General features: G+C 37.6%; 3 protein-coding genes across 4 annotated transcripts in view; 1 reads left to right on the forward strand and 2 right to left on the reverse strand.

Moving 5' to 3' along the window:
• Positions 1–667: 667 nt before the first annotated feature.
• On the reverse strand, positions 668–12490 carry LOC139982037 (3-ketoacyl-CoA thiolase, mitochondrial-like). The gene is made up of 9 exons (XM_071994538.1): positions 12334–12490; positions 10698–10864; positions 9923–10051; positions 9131–9247; positions 6528–6675; positions 4974–5149; positions 4300–4500; positions 3227–3381; positions 668–2075 (listed from the first exon to the last, which is right to left on the reverse strand). The coding sequence occupies exons 1-9, from the start codon at positions 12347–12349 to the stop codon at positions 1991–1993; spliced, it is 1194 nt and encodes a 397-aa protein (XP_071850639.1). The 5' UTR covers positions 12350–12490; the 3' UTR covers positions 668–1990.
• Positions 12491–13526: 1036 nt separating this feature from the next.
• Positions 13527–16943, forward strand: LOC139982038 (uncharacterized). The gene has a single exon (XM_071994539.1). The coding sequence runs from the start codon at positions 15647–15649 to the stop codon at positions 16373–16375; it is 729 nt and encodes a 242-aa protein (XP_071850640.1). The 5' UTR covers positions 13527–15646; the 3' UTR covers positions 16376–16943.
• Positions 16944–17097: 154 nt separating this feature from the next.
• LOC139982036 (EF-hand calcium-binding domain-containing protein 4B-like) overlaps positions 17098–22833 on the reverse strand; it is a 43994-nt gene continuing 38258 nt past the window's right edge. For both annotated transcript variants that reach the window (XM_071994537.1, XM_071994536.1), the window contains 6 exons: positions 22065–22523; positions 21495–21588; positions 20264–20396; positions 19436–19632; positions 18753–18854; positions 17098–18212 (listed from right to left, as the gene is read on the reverse strand). In XM_071994537.1, coding sequence (XP_071850638.1) covers positions 18045–18212; positions 18753–18854; positions 19436–19632; positions 20264–20396; positions 21495–21588; positions 22065–22523 — 1153 coding nt within the window. In that variant the 3' untranslated portion in view covers positions 17098–18044. The remainder of the gene's footprint in view (positions 18213–18752; positions 18855–19435; positions 19633–20263; positions 20397–21494; positions 21589–22064; positions 22524–22833) is intronic.

Genomic DNA, 22833 nt, shown 5'->3' on the forward strand with positions numbered 1-22833 from the left:
GCTTAGCTTCATAACACGCTGTCCGTGCAACAACTTATGACGAATCATAGAAAGGATGAGAACGCACGTTGTCGTCGTCGTTGTGCATATGGTTCGTGACATTCCATAGAGTGCAGTTAGGTAGGCTATATGTATTTTATTACGCAGTGGCCAACTGTAGGCTTGTTATATGCTGTAGGCTTGTTATATGCTACAGGCTAAATTTAGCTAAGTGCATCTGCCAAACTAAGTAGCTGAATCAGTAGGCCTGAATGTTACGATTATAATCGAGTGAACGGAGCTGACGAGATTTCAAGATCAAAAGAGCACTGGCAACACCATGCAAAAAAAAACAACAACAAAAAAACACGGTTTTTAACATTTTTTCGACACTGAAAGGGGTGGTAGCAGTTTCTCCCACTGCTCAACCCCCCCCTCCCACCCCCTGGCTACGTACCTGATCAGATGAACATGAGGTCCAATACTACGAGAAATTTCCACCTAAACCGCCTCGGTGTACGTAATTCACCAATCTATTCTATGGAACTACATCCATTCCCATTCTTAAATCTACTTTAGCTCATTTCAGCAACTCTCCTCTCCTTCCTCCACCCCCCCCCCACCACCCAGGTAGCTACTTATGTAACCACTGAAAAGTGTTAAGAGAAACAACAAGTGTCAATTAGTGTATGTTTGATCAATAACTATATATTTTATACTTCTGAGACATTTTTTTTACAATCTGAGAAAACAATATCACAAAATAACAAACAATGCCAAAGTCATGTGAGAAAAGAATCACAACTGGTATCAGATTCCAAGTACAGATGTAACGAAATGAGAGAATGAATTACTCTAAATGTTATGGAGTATGGCTCTGTGGAAAGGAGTAGAAATATGTATGATATGCTCCTAATGTTCTTATACGTAGAAACAATCTAATAACATTTCAAGGTGGAATTACATAAGTATTTAGCTAGGTGGAATTACATCAGTCTTTAGCTATTACAAACCTTATGGTTAGGGACGGACTGGAATAAAAATTGTCACTGGGTATTCCATCACGAGGGGCCCCCAATATAAGATGTGAAACTGTGAACATGCATAAAGTGGTGGATCATTACGGTTCTTCATATCAGTCCAGACCAATCGAATATCATGTTGTAGTATTAAAGTTTTCTTTTGTGATAATAATGAAAAAGAGATTCATCTTCTACCAAAGTATCAAAACAGACAAAAAAGTTACAAGATAAACACACACAATTAATTTGAAGCCCATTTTTAATTGTCAATCCATTACCTTTCCTTTCACAACATACGTCTAGTGGAATAATACTTGTACGGTGAACAAACATTGCATGTTTTGACAAATTAAAACAAACCATATTTACGAGGGTTTGCAAAGGTTCAAGTTATTCACAGTGTTTCATTATTGAATATACTACTCCATAAAAACAATTGAATAATGGACAGAACCATCATTTTTTTCATTACGAGTACTAGGAATGCGTATAAACATTCCCATGAAGAATGGCTGAACTCTTAAGATCATAATGACAATCTTTCTATGGTTTGATGGGTTCATGGTGAAGTCTACATTCCTTCCAATTGAATCATACCTATGCACATGTTTTTTTTTTTTGCTAGACGCATCTACGCACAAACAATCCGTGCACATGAATTGCACATGAATTGCACAGAGACTGTAACTAGCCTCGATTTTAAAGTCCTCAGTAACGAAGCATTATGTTTTACCAAGACTTCAACATTAGCCTGTGCCAACAAAGGTTAGTGATTGAGCAAGATGCCCAACCAGACAATCTCATTCTTATGATGTTCTCTTAATGAAGACTGCACATCTTATATTTATTTAGTATGGTGGTTTCTGTCACCAGCGAATAATATCCTCTCTCGATGGGGACCTGAATACTTCGCTGTATTGATTAATCATCGATTCATTCTCTCACTGATTAGTTGCATAAACACTGGCATTGCTGATGATGGCAAGTCTCTAGTAGATGTTTTCCAGAATGATTGCAATGCCCTGTCCACCACCAATGCAGGCCGATCCAACAGCGTACTTTCCTCCTCTTCGTCTAGACAGGAAAAAAAGAAGCAGTGAGTCTCATGTTACAAGACATTTACAGGATAAACTCTGAAGAAGTGTAAGCAGGGTATTTAACGGCAAGCATTTCAGTACAAATACACTCACAGAATTGAACACAGAGAGGTACTAAAGGCACAATGTCATTGCATGATTGGATAAATAGCCAATGGTAGCAGTCAGAAAAACAATGGCACATTGTCTAGTTAGCAGTTAGACAAACAAGTCTTTCTTTACAAAGGTGTTATTTGCACCACGATTAAAAGTCGTACCCTACACAACTAACCCCCCCCCCCCAAAAAAAAAAACACACACAACACAGAGGAAAACTTAAAGAAGGAAGATGGCAAAGCCATAAACAATGTAGAACAAAGTGAAAAGTACTTTTGTGGTATAAATTCACAACCACCAAACTGCTCAAATCTGATTCAAGCATTGAGTGGTTAACAGATTTAGAATTTATCAATTTTAGCTACTAAAATAATGCCAAGTGCTTGAAGAAAATCTAATGGCAACAATCAAGTTGTCACTGGCATTTTTTAATAACAATAAAAATCAGTGGTTATTTTTACGAGGCTTAAGAGACCAAAAATGTGGGAGAATCCCGCAAGGGCTATTTGATTACAAACTTACACATCGGGTGGCTTCCAATACAACATTTTAACTAAAATTTGGAATCTTCATATCTTAGAAAGTCATTTCAGATGGGAAAACCTTACTATGACCAAGCCGGGTATCGAACCCAGAACCTCCGGATTGCTAAGCCTCATTGATTCAAATGCCACTCGGCCACAGCACCGAGTTACAACACACTACAATTTACTACTTAAGAGCAACCTAATACTATTTACTGATAATCAAGCGGTCATAAACCGCTAATGTTAGGTACGGACATCAATCGGATTCTTTTACTGACCATTGGAAACTGATTTATCGTAAGAATGACGATTGTTTACCAATTTGGCCATGTGTTTATATTCTTATTATCTGTTGCTTGCAAAATGCAATATGCTAAAAGCAAAACCCACTGGAATTTAGCCAGTAAATAGCCTGAACTTGGAGATCGGCTTGTAAAATGCGACGGATACTTCAGAAGATTCTTGATAACAAAACGAAAGGAACAGAAGATAAAACAGAACTTACTTCAATTCATGAGTGAGATGAGCTGTGATTCTTGCACCCGAGGCACCGACAGGATGACCTACTGCAACAGCCCCACCGTTTACATTCGTTTTGTCCATATCAAGACCCAGTTCTCTTTGAACAGCGACAAACTGAGCTGCAAATGCTTCATTGACCTAAAGAACAGATACAGCATAAATAACTATCAACTCAAAGTCTGATTGTGGTGTATAAAACTATGGCAATAGGTTCATTGGTTCTTGGTGAGGTTTTTATACTGAAGTCTATTGATGTACAATAACAATCCTTTATTTAGAGTATTCATCCATAAACTGATAATAATGAATACAACATCCCAAAACTCTGATCTGCTTAAAAGAGAGCTATATTTTTCTGAAAATTATCCTGCCGCTAGTGGGTTTCCCAGCTGGCTTGTAATAGGGGCAGGGATGAAGATGTTACTGCTCATAGCAGATTCTAGAAAAATCAAATCTATGCTATCAATTTAACCAATTTTGTTTGCACATTGAGAAAACATTAACTTTACTTATTCCATGTTCAAGATACCAAGGCTAGCAAAACATTCAGCAGGGCTAGTGGAATTTTAAATTTACTGGCCCTGCTGAGCCATACATTACTTTGTCCTGTTGGTATACTGTATCATGGTACAGTTTGTAGAGTAACCCATACCACATACATGACCATTCTGACCATAATCCATAATCTAATAGTTAGAGATTATGTTACAATAAAACAAGAAAAAAAAGAAAATTATTGTAATAAAACATACTTTACACAGGGTTTCCAAGTTCACACACATTGTAGGAAATAAAAAATGCCATGACTTTGTTCTGTCAAAAAATACACCACTTAGATGAACTTGGCCAAGAATGTTGGATTTGGTCACATTCCTCACGAGGCAAAGAAGCATCGTGCGAAAAAAATCTGTTTTAGAGATTTCATTCCATTTTCCCATGACTTTTGACATTTTTTCTCTTACTTTTACACTTCCCAGCCTGCAAATTGATTTTCAATTTTCCATGACTTTTTTACAAGTTTTCTATATCTTGGGAAACCTTTATATCTTGTGTTACCTCAACGAGGTCCATATCATCTAATTTCAGTCCAGCCTTGTCCAGTGCTTTCCTGATGGCATAAACAGGTCCAATACCCATGATGTGTGGGTCACATCCTGACGCATTATAGCTCACAATTCTAGCCAGAGGCGTCAACCCGTGTTTGGTCACAGCTTCCTCCGAGGCTAAGATGTTAACTCCAGCCCCATCACAGATACCCTGCACAGAAGTCACAATGACACATTTTTAATGTAGAGCAGATTGGAAAATTGGACTTTTTTGATGTAATATCATAACAAGCAAATTTCATGATATTATCTTGTCAAAATTAAGAAGTATGCACAAACTTTTCCATACAACGTGACACTCATACAAACATTTTCCGGGCGCAGGGAGGGGGGGGGGGCAGGAGACCCTTGTTTAAAAACACTAATAATAATCAGGCAGTTATTTGTATGACTCTTTAGTGATCACGAATGTGGGAGAACATTGGGTGGCTTCCAATGCAACAGTTTAAACTCAAAGTCAAATTTTTTTCAATTTAGAAAGTCATTTCGGATGGGTTTTTTATTGGACCCTATTATGACAGACTGACGAAGACTTTTGCACAGATCACCTAGGGGTGGGGTGGGTCCATGGATCCCAGTTTGAGTAAGATGGGCCCTAGGTATTCAAGCTGGGTTAAAACTCACGGATGCATTGCCCGCAGATACCAAACCGTCTTTCTTGAATACAGGAGGTAGTTTCTTAAGAATGTCCATGGTAGTCTCTCCTCGAGGATGTTCGTCCACGTCCAACATCTTTGGTCCTTTCTTTGTCTTTACCTCCACAGGAGCCATTTCCTGCTTAAAGTAACCTGCGTCATTCGCTGAGGAAAAGAGTAAAATAAAAAAAAACCTGTTTAGCAAACTGCTTATTATCCACTAAAGAGCATGTGTATTAAGAGAATGTGTAAAAGTATGTGGGCCTGACATTTCGATCCTAGCAGGATCTTCTTCAGACTGAATGACAAGTGACAGAAGGGACAAATAGAAGCACAGAATACAGACAGATTAATGAGCACGGTGAACACAAAGAGATAGATGTAAGGGGATTAGTAGACAAGGGATGGAGGGAAGAAAGCAACCAACAGGCACAAGAGGAGAGGTAGGAGGTAAAGAAGGAGATAAAAAAAGGAGGGAAAAAGTAGTGAACAAATTAAAATGAAACTGAAAACCTTTTTAAACAAACAAATGAAAAAATGAAAGCGGATCAAATCAAGAAAAAGTAATGATTAGTAAAATACTTCTGAAGATAGAGGAAGCTAATAGGCTCCATCTGCAGTCCGATGACTCATATTTAAAATAATGCCAGAGAAGAATAGAGAACAGCAAGATAAATTTATCAAAATTAATCTCCAGGAGGTTTCCATCAGAAACCCTACTGACACATCGGGTTATTATACAATGAACAAGACAAATATGAGAAATACACGCTCCTGTGAGATCTTTCCTTCTTCTAACACCAATCAGCTCTTGACGACCTATCTATCAGGAGTATACAGAAATTTCAGAGAGCCATCTTTCTCTAACTATACTTCCCGTTAATGACACTCTAGATTACATTGAAACAGGGAGATTCATCTACATAGGGTGCAAGGCAACAGGGTTGCCTTGTTAAACTGCCTGTGAACACAGTCTAGCTATTCCCTCTGTGGTTCATGGAAAAGAACACACATAGCACTCCTGATACATCCAGCTACTTTACAATAAAAATACAAATAGGATACACTCTAGAACTGTAAATCTTTTCTCTCTTCTAAAACATTGCAGCCTTTTATTTTTGAAAATGCATTGTTTCACCCCATCCCCTCCCTACCCGACCCTTCCACCCCCTGCAATTTTAATTTATGATGATTTTCCAGACTTCCTACAGCAGTTGTGAAGGTCCCTGAAACCTGGTTCAGATGCTCTGCAAGGATCTCCAACCCTGTTTACAGCACCATTGCTTCATCCTGACTTCCACCCAAAGGGAAATAATTACTTGGAGAGGACCACCAATTTAAGGGCTGGGTAGCTCAACTGGAAGACCAACGTCAGACTTTGTACTTCTGTGAGTTCAGTGGGTCCAATGAACATTAAGACCAACACTTTCTTTGCTTTTTTTAAATTTGTATAAATAATTTTAAGTCCATATTTCTGTGAATGAATTCGCATAATTCTAGCTAGTCAATTAACTGAATGTACAGCTATATATATTGGACTCACCAGCTTTCCACCTGTGTTGTGAGGTTAGTGCAAGTTGGTCAGCATCTTCTCTGGTCACTCCGTATTTAGCACCCAGGGTCTCTGCCGTCACCCCCATAGGAGTCTTAATCTGCAGGTCTGTAAGAGTTGCCCAGAGAGCATCTTCCATCTAAAACATTAATGCAAGAATAAAAGAAAATTAACATGATTTTGCTTTAATAATAACAATTCAAGCAAAAACGTTCCAGAAAGAGGAAAATATAACTGCAAATAACAAAACTATCTATAATAATATCAGTCAACTCCCATTCTACTCCTCCTCCAAAATGTGTTTTATATAACAGGCCCAGGATTTTAACAACTTTAGCCATTTAATAAAGCAAGTCAATTGCTTAAAAAAAATCTACTAAGCTTTTTCTAGTGACAAAGAGCAAAATTCGCTCGCAGTTAGCCAGAAAATAGCCCCAATTTCGAGGCCTGTATTATAAGAAAATAAATAATTAAATAAAAAATACAAACTAAGTCAAGTTTAATGTTATTGTATTCCTGTGCTGGTTGTTTTATGGTTGGGCTTTCCATGGGGCATGTGCCCTACTTGGCCCTTTAACCTGTTATATTATGTTATATTACATCTTTTTGAGGTTCACATAAGAGTGAAGTCAACAAAAGGTAACAAAATTATGAGGTTTGCCAGACATTTTAAAAAAAAAGGAATGTAGACCTTTGTTCAGCAAATTAACGACTACATGAAATTACAAAAGGAGATTTTATGATTTTCAAATCATCCCAATATCTTCATGTGATATGATATTAAACTACTGTATCTGTAGCCTGTCATGTCTCTCAACAACTACTGTTTGCTTCATAAGTATCATACCCTCTCTAACCACACACTTCACTGATTACCTGGGGGATCAAAGACCAATACGGGCCAGATAGATGAGCAAGGTGAATTTCTATACTTTTGTCTGTTGCAACAAGTCGTTTAAACATTAAGCTCAGCACTGTGCTATATGTCAAAGTTCTATGGAGAGCAAAACATACAGACTGTAGTTCTGTTCTTGTTGCTTTTCATGGGGAAAATGACCACAAAAGCTTTTGTTTTTTTTAAATTTTTATCTTGCACATGTACAGCATACGGTACACAGCGGGATGCCCCGCCAGTGTTTGAAACAAATCCGATATATATGTTACCAGTTTTGTATTGCAATTTCATGGACAATTTCGACCCACCTGTCAAGGATAATTCAAATTTGAGATAATAAACGGTCAAATTTTAACAACCTTTTGTTTATTTAATGAAAGTGTTATAAGCAAGTAATTGATGATACAATTTGGTTTGCATCATTCCAGAATACTCTTACACATGCATGTATCATGCCAAAATAAATAAAGCAGGAAAAAAAAGGAAAGAAGACAAAATTGAGACGAGTTCAGTAAAACCAGCATTTGAGCAGACTGCATTATATGTACATTGTCTGGCTTGTTCCCAGTATTAGGAAAGTGCTGGTATGAGCTCACATACAGATCTTAAATGGAATCAAAGGTTTACTGGTAACCACTGAAATAGTGCACATTATGGCACAGTGCTACAATTATGTAGCAAACACTTTAGTTTGGAACTCTGTTTAACATTGGCATAGAGTAAACAGCATCGCTCACGACAGGATGCTTATAACATGACAAGCTTAAAGAGATACACACATCCTTAAATGAACGCTAAAATGGCCTGAAATGTTACAGACATGTACAATGTGTTATATGATATTCATGACTGTGTCGAGACCTTCGTACTTACAAGTTTTTATGATTTAGACTGAGTAGGGCTAGTCTTCATTCAATTTAAGTAAAACTGATTATTTTAAGAGTCCATTGAATGACATGTCAACCATATGATCTTTGTTTCATTCCTAGCCTGTATTGTTATGTGGATGCGATGCTATCTAGAATGAAGGGTTTTACTGCGGTGACATTACTACATGTAAACTATATGTACATGATCTATTTCAGAATGAAGGGTTTTACTGCGATCCAAACCATATGTACATGATTTCAGTTTGGTTCCTAGCCTGTATTGCTACATCGATGCGACGCTATCTAGAATGATGGGTTTTACTGCGGTGCCATCACTAGATGTAAAACGTATGTATATGATCTGTTTCATTCCTAGTCTGCTTTGCTGTGTGGATGCGATGCTATCTAGAATGAAGTTTTACCGCGATGCCATTATTCTGGAGATATGTGTCATTCATCAGGAAGAAAGGCTCGTTCCACAGGGAATCATTTATTCCGATATCGCATGGCAAAATGTTATTCAAAAGGGTCATATTGCTATACAAGTCCTAAGATGTATCGGTCTTTACACAGGAGGCATAGTATTTGAGAAGAGGATAAAGTCAGAGACTTCAAAACTGCTACACAAAATTTGAACTCTACTTCATTCTTTGCTCCATGGTCTGGTGAAACAGTTAAATCCTTCTACATGCATCAACATGCTTTCTGACCTATTTATGACCATTTGACCCTCCTTGTACACAAGTATCGGGAGAGTTAAATGTCAAGAGAAGGGAGTTTTAGTTTAGAAACAGATATATATAATTTGTAATGAGAGATTAATACCGTACCTTTAGGTCTGTTCCTAATGGGATTCCAAAGCGAGCGCCACGGACCATGTATGGTGCCATGCTCATGTTTTCAGCACCACCGGTAAGGACCACTTCAGATTCACCACAGAGGATATCCTTCATGAACAAAAGGAGAATGTCTGTCAATGGTCAAAAACATTGTCAGAATCGCCGAATCCCTCCTCTACAAACACACAATCACATAAAGATGTATACAGTATACACATATTTGTGTATTTAAATAAATGTGCTTGGTATTAACAATGTACTCCCATCATCTCTGATGTTACATTAGATTTCATAAATGTTGTTCGATTACAGTACAAACAAAACACTACCAAACTCAACAGTTGTTTGTGATAATTACAACTCAAGTTTTGTAATTTTCTTCTAACTAGTAGACATTAAGGAAGATGGACAATAACATCATGTTTTTTCCCAATCTTGACTATGTATGAAAATGGGGCTAGGCCAATTTACATACAATGGTCTTGGTGTTGTAAGAGGCCTCTTATTATAGATACTCTAGAAATGAGAAGAGAATTTTCCGATGGTATGTACCAACAGTGTGTCGCAAAGGATGACTGTTACTAAAAGAGATTGTACAACATAACATAAATTGTTATTACAGAAATTATTCACATTCAGGTGAAAGGAAATGCACAGAAACCTAACTGGGTTTGCTTGAAGATGTGCACTCCTACAATACACAAAAACAAAGCGAATATGAACGACTACCAAGACTAGCAGAAAAGAGATGGCTAGGTATGTATTTATATATAATTATTTTACCTGTACACCACTGACAATAGACTGGAAGCCTGACCCACAGAGACGGTTCACAGTCAGGGCTGGGCTGGCAATGGGCACACCTACCCTGACACTGACATGACGGGCTATGTACGGGCCATCTGCAGAGGACTGAATGCAAGTGAAAGTATATAAGAACACAGAAGCAACAATATGTTAATGATATATATGTTAATATAACGATATGTTAACAATCCAAGGATTGCTGGTTCGATTCCTGACTAGTTCATTACGTTTTGTCCTTGGGCGAGATGCTTCATCTCAATTGCCTTTCTCCATCCAGGGGTTAAATGGGTACCTGAGAGGTAATTGGTCATTAGGCGCAGAGGACTGAATGCAGGTGAAAGTATATATAGAAGAACACAGAAGTAATGATATGTGTTAAAATTACTGGCAGTATTGGAGACATGATGACTATCGTCATTGTACACACATCATTTGGCACAAAAGTACAGTTTGCTGACAAAACATCCTGATTTTACATTTAGAAGTATAGCCCCAGAAAATGATAAGTATATTCTTTTGCACAGATGACAGGGGCACCTGGGGTGTAACCAAATTATTCACCAGCCCCTGAAACTTACTTCTGATATGGTAGGATGTAGCCACCTAGCTATAGGACATCGTGATCTAGCAATTTAGCCTTGTTATCTGCCTTCACAATGAGGACAGAAATTGATATAATTTTTGAAAATGGAGCACACATGGCATTTCAAATTTAATATTAAAGACTTATACACATAGCATGCATACTTACTGAGCTAACATTGCCAACGAATGTTGAATCAACCAATTCTGGGTTGATGTTGGCTTCCCTTAGTGCTGCAGTAGCTGCCACTTCACAGAGATCTGTAGCAGTCTTGTTCTTAAGGGATCCACCAAAGGCTCCAAAGGGTGTCCTTTTGGCAGCAACGATGAAAATTCCTATAACAAATTCATAAAGGGGTTCAAACAAGTTATTAAACACTTGAAAACCAAGGTCTATAATGAAAATAAAATGTTCACCTTTTACACGCTGTAACTTTAATGTAGCCTAGGTAAGTAGTCTTAGCCGACCTGGCTTGATTATAGAGCTAAGAGCATCCATGGCACATAGGCAAGAAGTTGACTGAGCCTTTAGCTAATGTTAGGCTAACCCAAGCATGGATATTTTGAGCTGGAATTTCTAGCACAAACTTATCTTTCTTACAATACTTTGAGAAAGCTATATTTTGAGCACAGCTCTTCATTAGAGTTCTGACATATATATGCTTCAGGTCTGAGAAATGGGAAACAAAACAAAATTTTCCAAATGTGGAACAATTTTGCAATTGGTGACGTACTAGTGGTACCAATTTCAGACACATGTTCAGTGATTAGATAATTTTACCCTTTGAAGCAGTATATAACTGACCAAGCAGCTTTACTACAGTAGTTTGACTTTGGCCATATCTGATCATCAAATCTAGCTGATGACGTACTAGCCTAGACCTATACAAGCATATAGTTGCTCTGCTAGCAAGATTCCCTTGCTAACCACAGGGCTGACACACTAACAGTGAAGATAAGAGGCATTGGGCTAACATTGTGTATGCCTGTGTACCTTGTCCTGACACCAGGGGTTTATGCAGCCAGCCGTCCAGCCTTCTTTTGCATGGCCGGTTTTGCAAAATGAAAGCCTATTTTTCTGTGCAAGCCTTGCAAAATATATATGAAGCCATGGAAAGTTTTCCCAAGTTTTTAATACAGAGTAGGCAATTATACAGAGTTACAGAAATGATCGACAGCAATGTCAATATTGGTTTTGTTTTTTTGTCTGACTTTCCATCATTTTACCAATCAAACCTTGTATTGACTAAAAAGCTTGCATTTTACCCTCTGATACCCCAGAAATGCACTTTCTAAGGGGGCGTGTCCCCCTTCACCCCCCCCCCCCTTCCCCCACATGATGCCTCAGGCATCATGTTGCCCACAAAAAGGTAGGACAACCATTTAAAAAGTTGGACACCCACATCTACAGTACCATTTCTGCCTCAACCCCTGCCTGACACTGACAGCCAATCGACCAAGTCTTTCTTACAGTTGTGAAGGCCTGGGTTTTATCTTCACTTCAAATCAGGAATATTATTTTATATATGAATCTTATTGAGCCAAAGGTACTGGTTTGTGATGAGTCACTAGATACAGAAAGTACAGTATAGCGCAACTGGTCCAACTAGGCTAGGACCTCTAGCCTACTGCATGTTTCTAGGCTTAGGATATATCAATATCATGCCAAGGCGATATAGGCTATCTAACGTTCGGTCTTACTAGCAAAATAATGCTTTACGAGATAAATGCAGATATCTCTCCCATTTTCATAGAGTGTTGCATAATTATGCGCAAGCTACAATGGACAAGTGAAATGACCTCACCTTTAGACAACGACATTTTTCTATTTTTTCTTTTGCAGTAGTGCCTGAGTTAACGTTGGCTGTGGGCAGAACAATTTAGGCTGCAGGCATGTATATAGAAACTTGAAGGACATGAAGCTGCAAGGACACTTGAGCTTGACCATAAATTGGGTGACAGATATGCCAGGGACAACCCTGAAACGTCCAGGGGCGTACTCGATATCGAGAGGTGGTTATGTGGAGGGACATGGGGTGGGGATAGGATGGGTAGGAAGAGGTACATGGTTCAATGTAGCTGTGAGTGAATGTTCACACTTCGCAAAGGTCTCCTAACACTCAAAACACTTACCTCACCTGCTCATTAATACTCCGCACTGGCCATGAACATACATGAAGAGAGCTGCAGTAGACCTATATGCGAGCAGGGCGGAGTTGTTTCCATATCAACTTCCTGATGCGAGGCGCCAAGGGACTAACTACTGCCCACAACTATTTTATGCTTCATAATGTAACAGTACCTGACATCAACTAAGAGCTCATGATCTAGTTTCTTGCCATAATATCTTTTTATTTCCAGGAAGTCCAGGGACATGAAACTGTCACATTGACATAAAGGGCTGGTACCAACGAAATTATACGTTTAAAGGGCTCAAGGCTAGATGGAATTTTTAGGGTCTCTGAGTATTGTACATGCAAGGATGATGATAAAATGTTCCAGTTAAGAACACCTCATCCGAAAATAAGAATATTTTGTTCAAGATTAAAAATCCAAATGCCAAAAGCTTGATGATAATAAGAAGTCTCATACTTTATCACTAAATGCAAAAAAAATATGTTTGCATTTCATTACAGCCTTTGAAATGTTTGTCAGGATATCCTGTATCTGTGAGTCATCGATGAATTAAACCTCTTTAGTTTATAACAATTGCCAAAAGTGGTTTCTATCAACAAAACCTCACCCGGGTCAAAATTTCAATTTTAAAGTGAGGGGATATTCAAGACATGTACAAAGACTATTTCGGAGGCACATTTTTACCTGGTGGGTGGGCTACATGAGATCTAAGGGATGTCACCAAAGGTGGAGGGGGTTGGGGTAGAGATATGGTCACCTCACTTTAATTGTCATGATCATACTTACATTGTAATGGAAAACAAAACACAAGGAAATAAAAAACAAAAAGACCAAATAGACTCACATAGTTTATAATGCTATTATTTTATTTATTTCAATATATCTCATAATTTGGAATGGGAGGATCATGTTTCTTATTTTCCTGTTTGGAAGAGTTGGGAAACTGAGAGACCAGGTTTAATTGCACTTGTATTGAATACATTAAAATTTAAGAATAGATATAATATATACAAATTGATTTCATTGATCTTCTAGCAGTAAGTATCATCAACATAAATTGTGCAAATACATGAGGCAAAAAACAAAAAGCGAAAAACGAAAAGTGAGAAAATAAAATGGCTATTTGTTAAATAAAATTTTACAATTATATTTTAATAATAAGAAGAGGATGACATCATATGAGCAAAGCTGGAAGTACTTTCACCTGTTTTCAAAACATAAATGGAACAAAGTAACAAATTTACAGAATATATAATTTAATATTAACTCAATAAGAAAAATAAATACCATCCCAAGGCATTTGAGAGATGTTAACGACCTACATATTAACTCCTTACTTAACTTCAATCTTCTAAATTTGTGATAAATTTTGCACCAGTGGAAATAAGTATGACGTCAAACAGGTAAAGTATGCGTGAGCATCCCACACTAGATGAAAGAAGGCGACTGTGATATCACGTTTTACAAAAGACAAATTTGACAGACCGTGAGACAAGAAACAGCGGACATGAACTTTCACCACTTGAGATAGAATACCCAGCCAAAAGAAGCTTTTGTGCAATTTTTTTATTTTTTTTTTATTTCACAGTCAGTATTTCTGTATGTGACTTTCATTTACAAAAACTTAACAGAAAATTACATTAGCAATGAATGAAATGACAAAATTTTGTCCGTAATGACAAAATTCACCATTACTTGTGTTGGTTGGTTATAATTCATTAGAAAATCAAGCACATGACTCCTTTACTGAGAGCTTGCTCCAAATACTGCAAGTTGACCTGGTGATGTATGAGAGCTACCTACCCCCCCACCCCCCACCCCACCCCCATTCTGTGCACATGATACAACCAATGAGAAACACAACAGTTTCTTTCTCACTTTTGATTGAGGTTGGATGCAGCAGAAATTTGGGAGGATGGAAGGTGGAAGAGGTAATGGGGGGGGGTTGGAGGAGGGGGAAGGGAAGGTTGGGGGAGAGGGGCGGGGAAGGATGTTCAGTAAACAAAATAATCCCAGCTGTTAAAAGGGAAAAATGAATGACAGCCATTCCACTGGGACCAATTTTCTTCTCATGAAGGAATAAGTCGTCTGTTGGATACATGAACTGACATGAACTGTAATAATGAATGGCTGTTCAAAAAAAAAATTTGAATAAATAATATTTTACCAGTTTAACAAATCAATAAAAAATCAATTAACAACAGTACTGAGAACACTGGCCCAGTATAATCCACAGAGAGAAAATCTGACACAAGTAATTTTCAAACAGAAAAAATTAATCTTTGGCAAAGCCAGCAAGTTGGCAATAAAAAAAAAAATTGTCAGGTCTCTCTGGAGCCAAATTCCAATCCAAACACAATCAACCTTTTGGAAGACTTCTTTTGTCACCTTTTGGAAGACTCATTGATTGTACTTAGGTTTGAGATTTTGGAAGGAATTTACATCAAAACGTAAAAGAATAGGCATGATGTTGGAAGAGAGAAAATTGATTAGAAGAAAGTAATTACTTATTTAACTGCTTGTTCACTTTTTTAAAGCAAAAGCAACGATAAATTGTGGCAAATTCTGGAAGACAGACCTGAAAGAGTGATGGAATATATTAAACTAATAGAAAGAGAAAATATAAACTCATAAGTCAATATGTACATAAAGATATCAGTTTATAGAGACCAGATGTACAGACACCATTGGATGACTTTATATAGTGAAACAAAACAAGGCCGGTCAGTTGAGACAATTTCACAATGATTAAACCACTTTGTACTGTACTCTCAGATAATGCTTCAAAGCACTTGTACGGACAGGTTGAATAGTTCCTAACTTTAATCTGATAGAAATATGACGTTCACTGCTCCTACTGTCAGTACGAGTGCTTTGAAAGCGGGATATGAAAGAACAGTATAGAAATAAAAATTGTCCCAAATGGTATGACAAGAAGACTGTTCATTAGATGAAATAAATATGGAATAAAAGACAAGAAACATGAATATTCACGAATATTTAGAAGAGGAACATTTAGGAGAGGAATATTATTTAGAAGAGGAATATTATTTAGAAGAGGAATATTTAGGAGAGGAATATTATTTAGAAGAGGAATATTATTTAGAAGAGGAATATTATTTAGAAGAGGAATATTTAGAAGAGGAATATTATTTAGAAGAGGAATATTATTTAGAAGAGGAATATTATTTAGAAGAGGAATATTTAGGAGAGGAATATTATTTAGAAGAGGAATATTTAGAAGAGGAATATTTAGGAGAGGAATATTATTTAGAAGAGGAATATTATTTAGAAGAGGAATATTATTTAGAAGAGGAATATTTAGAAGAGGAATATTATTTAGAAGAGGAATATTATTTAGAAGAGGAATATTATTTAGAAGAGGAATATTTAGAAGAGGAATATTACTTAGAAGAGGAATATTATTTAGAAGAGGAATATTATTTAGAAGAGGAATATTTAGGAGAGGAATATTATTTAGAAGAGGAATATTATTTAGAAGAGGAATATTTAGAAGAGGAATATTATTTAGAAGAGGAATATTATTTAGAAGAGGAATATTTAGAAGAGGAATATTTAGATGAGGAATATTTAGAAGAGGAATATTTAGAAGAGGAATATTATTTAGAAGAGGAATATTATTTAGAAGAGGAATATTTAGAAGAGGAATATTATTTAGAAGTGGAATATTTAGAAGAGGAAACAAAATAAGTTGATGTGCAAATCAAGATTTTCACATAAAACTGTTAGTAGTACTGAAAGCACTATGTTATTAGCTTTGTACATATTATATTTTGATATTACCATAAATAACATAATAAACAATAATTGTTCGAGTGATCTTAAAGAAAGTTGAGGCATGAATAATTACGAGTAGATAACCAATTTAGCTCATGGAAATAAAAATAGAAGTACGATGTGGATCACAAAACCACATTAGTTATAAGGCCGACAAAGGTCTGAGTTAAACGGCGTTACTTGAAGTAACTTGGGGTAACCTCTAGTATCTTGAGTAACCACTGGTAATGTGGGTTACCTTGATTTATGTGAGTAGCATCTGATAACTTGAATAACAAGTAATGCTGGTAACCGTTGGTAACCCTAAGTAAGATATATAACCTTAAATTACTTGGGTAACCTCCAAATAACATGGATAACTGCTGGAGAATTAGATGACCTCAAGTAACTTGAGTAATCACTGATAACCTGGCATAACCTTAGTTAAATTGATAACTTTTAGTTACTTGGATAAACCTTTGATAACTTGGGTAACTTCTGGTTACTTGGAGAGCCTCAAGTAAACCAAAGGAATGCTGATGCCATCAGAAGAACATACAACAATCTTTTTAACTCTCTCCCCAGCTGTTTAAAAATTCAAGAAAATAAATATTGACAGCACGGCTCGTTAAGTATCATTAACGCTTTCATAAATATTATCAAGGTTAAAATTTGGACATAATGTCAATTTACTGAAACAATTCAAGAAATGTCTCAAAAGTCATATTGTTTATGCAATAGATAATTAAAAATGAAATATGGTTTGAGAGTCCAATAGTTGACAAAAAATGAAGCCATGGCAGGGTGAACATTAATATATATACCAGCTTGAGAGAACTAAAAGAAATGTACCGGTTTAATTTGAATTTTGGAAATTGTGAAGTGACTAGCATGTATTCAATTTAATGTAATGTGACATTGAGACAAGTAAACTCAAGCAAAACTGCCTTTAAGCAATATCCCTACATCTGTTCAAGTGTATCTTTATTGTTAAGGTCCATGCAACAGAAAATCTGGTTGTCCAACAGAATCCGGGTGGTTTTATTACAAAGAAACCATCTTTTCATGTGGCTTCAATAATGAATTTTACTAAGACTGATGGCTCACTTTTCAAAAAAGTGAAAATCAAATAAAAAAATGTATACTTGTTCTTTAATTTTACAGAATATTTTTGTACAACAAACTAATGTGGCAAATTTGAAGTTCTTTGCAAGCTTGTCAAAAAAACCTTGATATCAGAATTTTGAGTTCATGGTCTGAAAATTGAAAGAGGGATTTGGAAATCTCACAAACTGCAGGAAAGTTGTCAGCAGGCTGCATTTCATGCACCTAGATACATCAAATGCCCTTGGTACCAAAACTGTTACTCTTACCAACAAAAACTGAAAAACATGTTGTAAAAAGCGGGGGTGAGGGGTGGGGGAGGGTGAATACTAGGTCAACTGTTGTTGAAACAAGGAAACCAAGACAATAAGAGCATTTACACAGTTGAATCTCCTTCACTTGAACATGGAAGTATTTTTTAGAAACAATTTCCAATGATATTTACATTAAATATTTTTGGTTATTTTTATTAAAGAAAGAAAGAAAAATGCTACAAATGCTACGACCTGCAGCACTTCTTTTTGGCGACTACTTCATTGATTAATTTGAGGGCCTCCTCCATCTCACGATCTTCTTTCTCCAAGAGTTGATGAGCTAATTCTTCGATACAGTCTGTGACGTTGGCGCCGCTCTTGGCACTGGCCTCGTAGAAGAGACATTGATAGGACTGTCGGACAAGAAAGGAGGTTTAGTTGTCTGTTAATAGAAATTCAAAGTATTCCTGAGCAAAATAAAATTTGTAAAACAGTTGACTTATTTTTCTTGCAGGACCAAAGGTCACTTCTGCTACAATTCTTGCAGTTTACATTCCTTATGATACTTTGATAGTTTTCTTTTATAAATCCTACCAAGTAATAATTCTGGCATCCTTCCCCCCCCCCCTCCCATAGTCATAAACTAATTAATTCAGTGCATGTGTAGCCTTGCAAGTACTAAATTGACAGTTAAAATGGAACCATTTTGGGGGGGGGGGGTGGAGGGGGAGGGGCGGTTGAGTGTCAACCAGCAAATGAAAACACATAGAGATGAGTAAGGGTGCTTTGGGATGTGTGGAGACATGTTGTAGAACTAGACAAGATAACATTAATGTTGGAACATCAAATGACAGACCAAAGATATTCAATGAAGCTAGATCAATTCAACTATACAAGATATAATTAATGTTGATAAATCACATTTTAGACCAAAACTCATTTGATTTACTCACAGCGGCCAATGACTCAGCTGATTTCTTTTGGACTTGTCGTGAGTCTTCCAGGTCCAGCTTATTTCCAACCAAGACCTTGACAACATGTTCGTCAGTAACTTCCTGAAAATTAAAGATATATTTAAACATATTTTGTTTGCTACAATTGTAATAAGAACATGAATCCTACATATGCAAACCAACATACAAAGTCCGGTTGATTCATCGTTACTGTAACAATTGACAATCGATAATTTCCTGGAAACTGCAAAGATGTTAAATTAGCCTTGCGGTAACCATGGCAACTGAGGTCAAGAACCCCAAAACAAAGAGTGTTAAAGGTCTGCTTTATAAACCCCAACCATAGCACCCTATTATGGAAAAGTTTCTTGAGATTACGTAACCGACCTGCCTTGGCCGTAGAATGGCCTCTTTTCACCAATTAAATGCCTGCCCCTTTTTTTTCTTGTATGAGAGTCTTTGTGTGAACGCTGTATGATTAACTACACTGCAGACGTGAACATATTTCCACACAGTGATAACACAAAGAGCCTAATGGTGTTAAGAAGCTATGCAGACTAATTGTTGAGCCCAGAGGTCGATTTACGACCGTGGCAGGTCGATTACGTAATCGCAAAACTCTCCTAGCTATAACCAGCTATAATTGGAGCCAATAAAGTATGATCTTTAAATCAAGCTAGTACCTCGATGTTAGTCATCCAGTTACGGACATTCAGAAAGGATTTCTCCGAAGTCAGATCAAAGACCACGATGACGGCATCAGCTTTCCTGAAGTAATGTCTGGTGATGCTTCTGAATCTCTCCTGACCGGCCGTGTCCCAGAGTTGAATGGCCACAGAATGACCGTTGACCGTCATTGTCTTGACTTGAAAGTCGACACCTTATGCAGGAAGGTAGAAGAACAAGATTGGTCAAATGTATCTCATGGCTTTGCGTCGTACGTCTTGTTTCTCTACGATAGAATTTTGTCCTCAGACAAGTTTGGAATACTGTTTATAAGTGGATCTTGTATTACCTTCATGTACCTCTGTTAACCCCATCAAATCTCCCTGCACCCCTTTCTCCCCTCTTCTAAAATATCCTCCTTCCAAACAATACAAGAAATAAAAACAAAAAAGGTACTTTTTGTAAGGAAAATCACTCAAGACAGAGCTAGGGTACAAAGAAAGCCGAACGACTTGATCTGCTCTCAAGCCCAGACTGCTACCATTGAGACTGTCACTGTCTGACCGTGACAGTGTTACGTCAAGGTGAGGTGAGGTGATACAGGTGAGGTGAGGTGAGGTGAGGTGAGGTGAGGTGAGATGAGGTGAGATGAGGTGAGGTGAGATACAAGGTGAGGTGATACAGCTTACACTTCAAAAGGGAACAGATGTAAAACATGATCTTAGTAAAAGATTCGTGAGCGATCTACTGTGTACTTTGTCTGAGCTGCAAAGATACATTGGGTAAAATTATAAGAAACCAGTAAAAGGAAGGAAACCAAAACAGCATCATAATATTGTCTTTACCTATGGTAGCGTTGAAGCTTTCCACAAAAGCATTATTGCACACCCTGTGCATGAGGGATGTTTTACCCACATACGAATCACCTACAAAAACTACTTTGTACAGGCGCTGAGGGTCCCTCAGGAGGTAAGTTTTCTGAGGTAGAGAAAATGAAAATGAAAGCAAGTTTAAAAGACTTTCGGTAGTGGTACGGTATATTCTTTTATGAGAATCATTATGTCGAGGAATTCTTGTGAGATTCCACCATTTTTCAACGTGCCCAGAACCCTCAGAAGAACCTCAAAAGAGTTCATATCTGTTTCTCACGAGAAAGTTCCATAAGAGAAAATATGATTGTGTAAACAGTATTTGGAATAAGTTTCATCTACGATGATTCTTTAATCATTGCTGTTTCTTAAAACTTGAGGTACCTCTTAACCAAAGTGAAGTGACCTTGCAGAACTTTCCATGCCCTTTCCACATGGAGAGTAATAATTCTTAAAGCATTATTTTGCTCATGGTCCTCTCAACTTTTCACTTTATCCATTTAAGTTATATACAGTGTATGTTTTTCATAAGTACCCAAGGTTTTAATGTATAAAAAATTTACTGCGATCCAGATTTCATTTTACATTGGTAAGTCTGATAAATGCCATAAATAAGAGATATGAAATAAATAAATCTTTGATGGAAAAGGGGGAGGTGTAGGACTGAAGAGGAGCATATGGATGGTAAATGATAGAGAAGAGTATTAACTATGACTCCTAATACCATTGACCAAAGGTCTACTCAGGGATGTGCCCAGGATTTCTTGAGTGCCGGGTATACTGATCGCTGTCCTGGGGGAGGGTCTAAGGGGAGGAGGTGTGCCCCTCCCCTTTGATTTTTGAAGGTGCTCGGATGCCAAATGCTGGCACTTGTGTAGCTTTTTCAGCACATACATTAGTTTTGCTAACAATTTAAATTTTTGGGGTGAAATATATTGTTAGGAATGTCAGGATTTTAGATGAAAATAGTGCTGGGCGGGATTGACGATTTTTAAGACAGTGCTGGGCGGTAGTTTTTCGTGCTGGGCGGGGGCCGCCCAGTGCCGCCCAGTGTGGGCACATCCCTGTCTACTATATGACTTTTTTTCTGTGATTACATGAGGACGGGAGTATGTAAATTGGGTGATGGGGGGAGAGTGGGGAGGGTGGGGTAGGGTGGGGTAGGGAGGAAGAACAACAGGCAGAGCTAACATACTAAATGCTTTACCTCTTGTCCACCACCATCCACCGAATCTTCTGTTTCTTTCTTCACTTTTCTCTGCTTAGACTTGTGTCCATCATCTTCTAGTGGTGATTCCTCCCTGCCAAAGATCCAACTTAAATATTAATTCAATCATTCATAATTCTTTCCAATCTTCTCAGGTTCAATCTCATTTCTTTCAGTACTACCTGGCTGTAAGTTTCGTAGTTTGTACTAATTTACCTCCATTCATTGATTTGTTATTTTTTTTTTAAGTTGTTGAACTGCTAACTGTAAAACTGTGAAATCGTTACAACATATTTTTCACATTTTTTTATTTTTTTCTTATTGCAGACTTAAAATTTGTGGCCGGTTTCTGTAGATTCTGGTTTACATAATGATAATTGTTGATGATGGACGTTGAATGTGACAGATCTACTAGTTTTAGGTGAAGTATCACTCTAACCTTCCCCAAAAGCTATCATCTTCCAAGTATCTGTCATCCCCACCCCCTTCCCTTCTACCGTCCCATTCTCCTCACTCCTGTCACCTACCTGCCCACCCTACCCTAACTCTCCCACCAAGCAGGTTACTCACCCTTCTCCTGGACCTCTCAAAACCACATCAACACTCACAGATTCCATCATAACATCTGAATCAGCATTCTGTGTGGACATTGACCACTGGTGCCTCAATTGAGACAAAGGTGTATCATCGTAATGCCCGTTTTGGTGGGCCGCCTCTAATTCAGCATCCAGGCTCTGGGCAAGTTCCTCCGAGAGAGGGGTGCCATTAAATAGAGGGTCCATGGATCTAAATCCCATATCATCGGGTTCTCCCCGATCCAGCAGGTCACCATTTCCTTGCTGCAACATATGTCCATTGACAGGGCTACCACCGTGGTAGGTACTGGACTGGCTACGATTCAATACCCGTCCCTGGGTCGGGAAATTGTCCCGTATCGGCGGCAGGGCACCCGTGGAATGTTCGTACTCAAAGTCATACTCCACATCTTCATCTTCTGGCACGGCGTTGGCGTTTATGTCTGAACTTAAGCTGTGGAAGGCCAACAGAGACATATATATAATATATATATATATATATATACATATATATATATATTTAATGGAGGGCTGAAATAGATTGAGGTTATACAAACGCATCGAAAGACTGTTCCCCATGTGACCACATAACAAAGATATCATCAATGTAACGTAGGTACAGGAGTAGTAGAAGATTAGAACTTTCGAGAAATCTAGATTGAAAATTAGCCATAAATAGATTAGCGTACGCTGGGGCCATTTTTGTCTCCATGGCTGTCCCCTTATCCTGAATATACAATTTTTCCATGAACGCAAATACGTTG

Source organism: Apostichopus japonicus, chromosome 16 (genome assembly GCF_037975245.1).
Source record: "Apostichopus japonicus isolate 1M-3 chromosome 16, ASM3797524v1, whole genome shotgun sequence".
Taxonomy (NCBI): Eukaryota; Metazoa; Echinodermata; class Holothuroidea; order Aspidochirotida; family Stichopodidae; genus Apostichopus; species Apostichopus japonicus.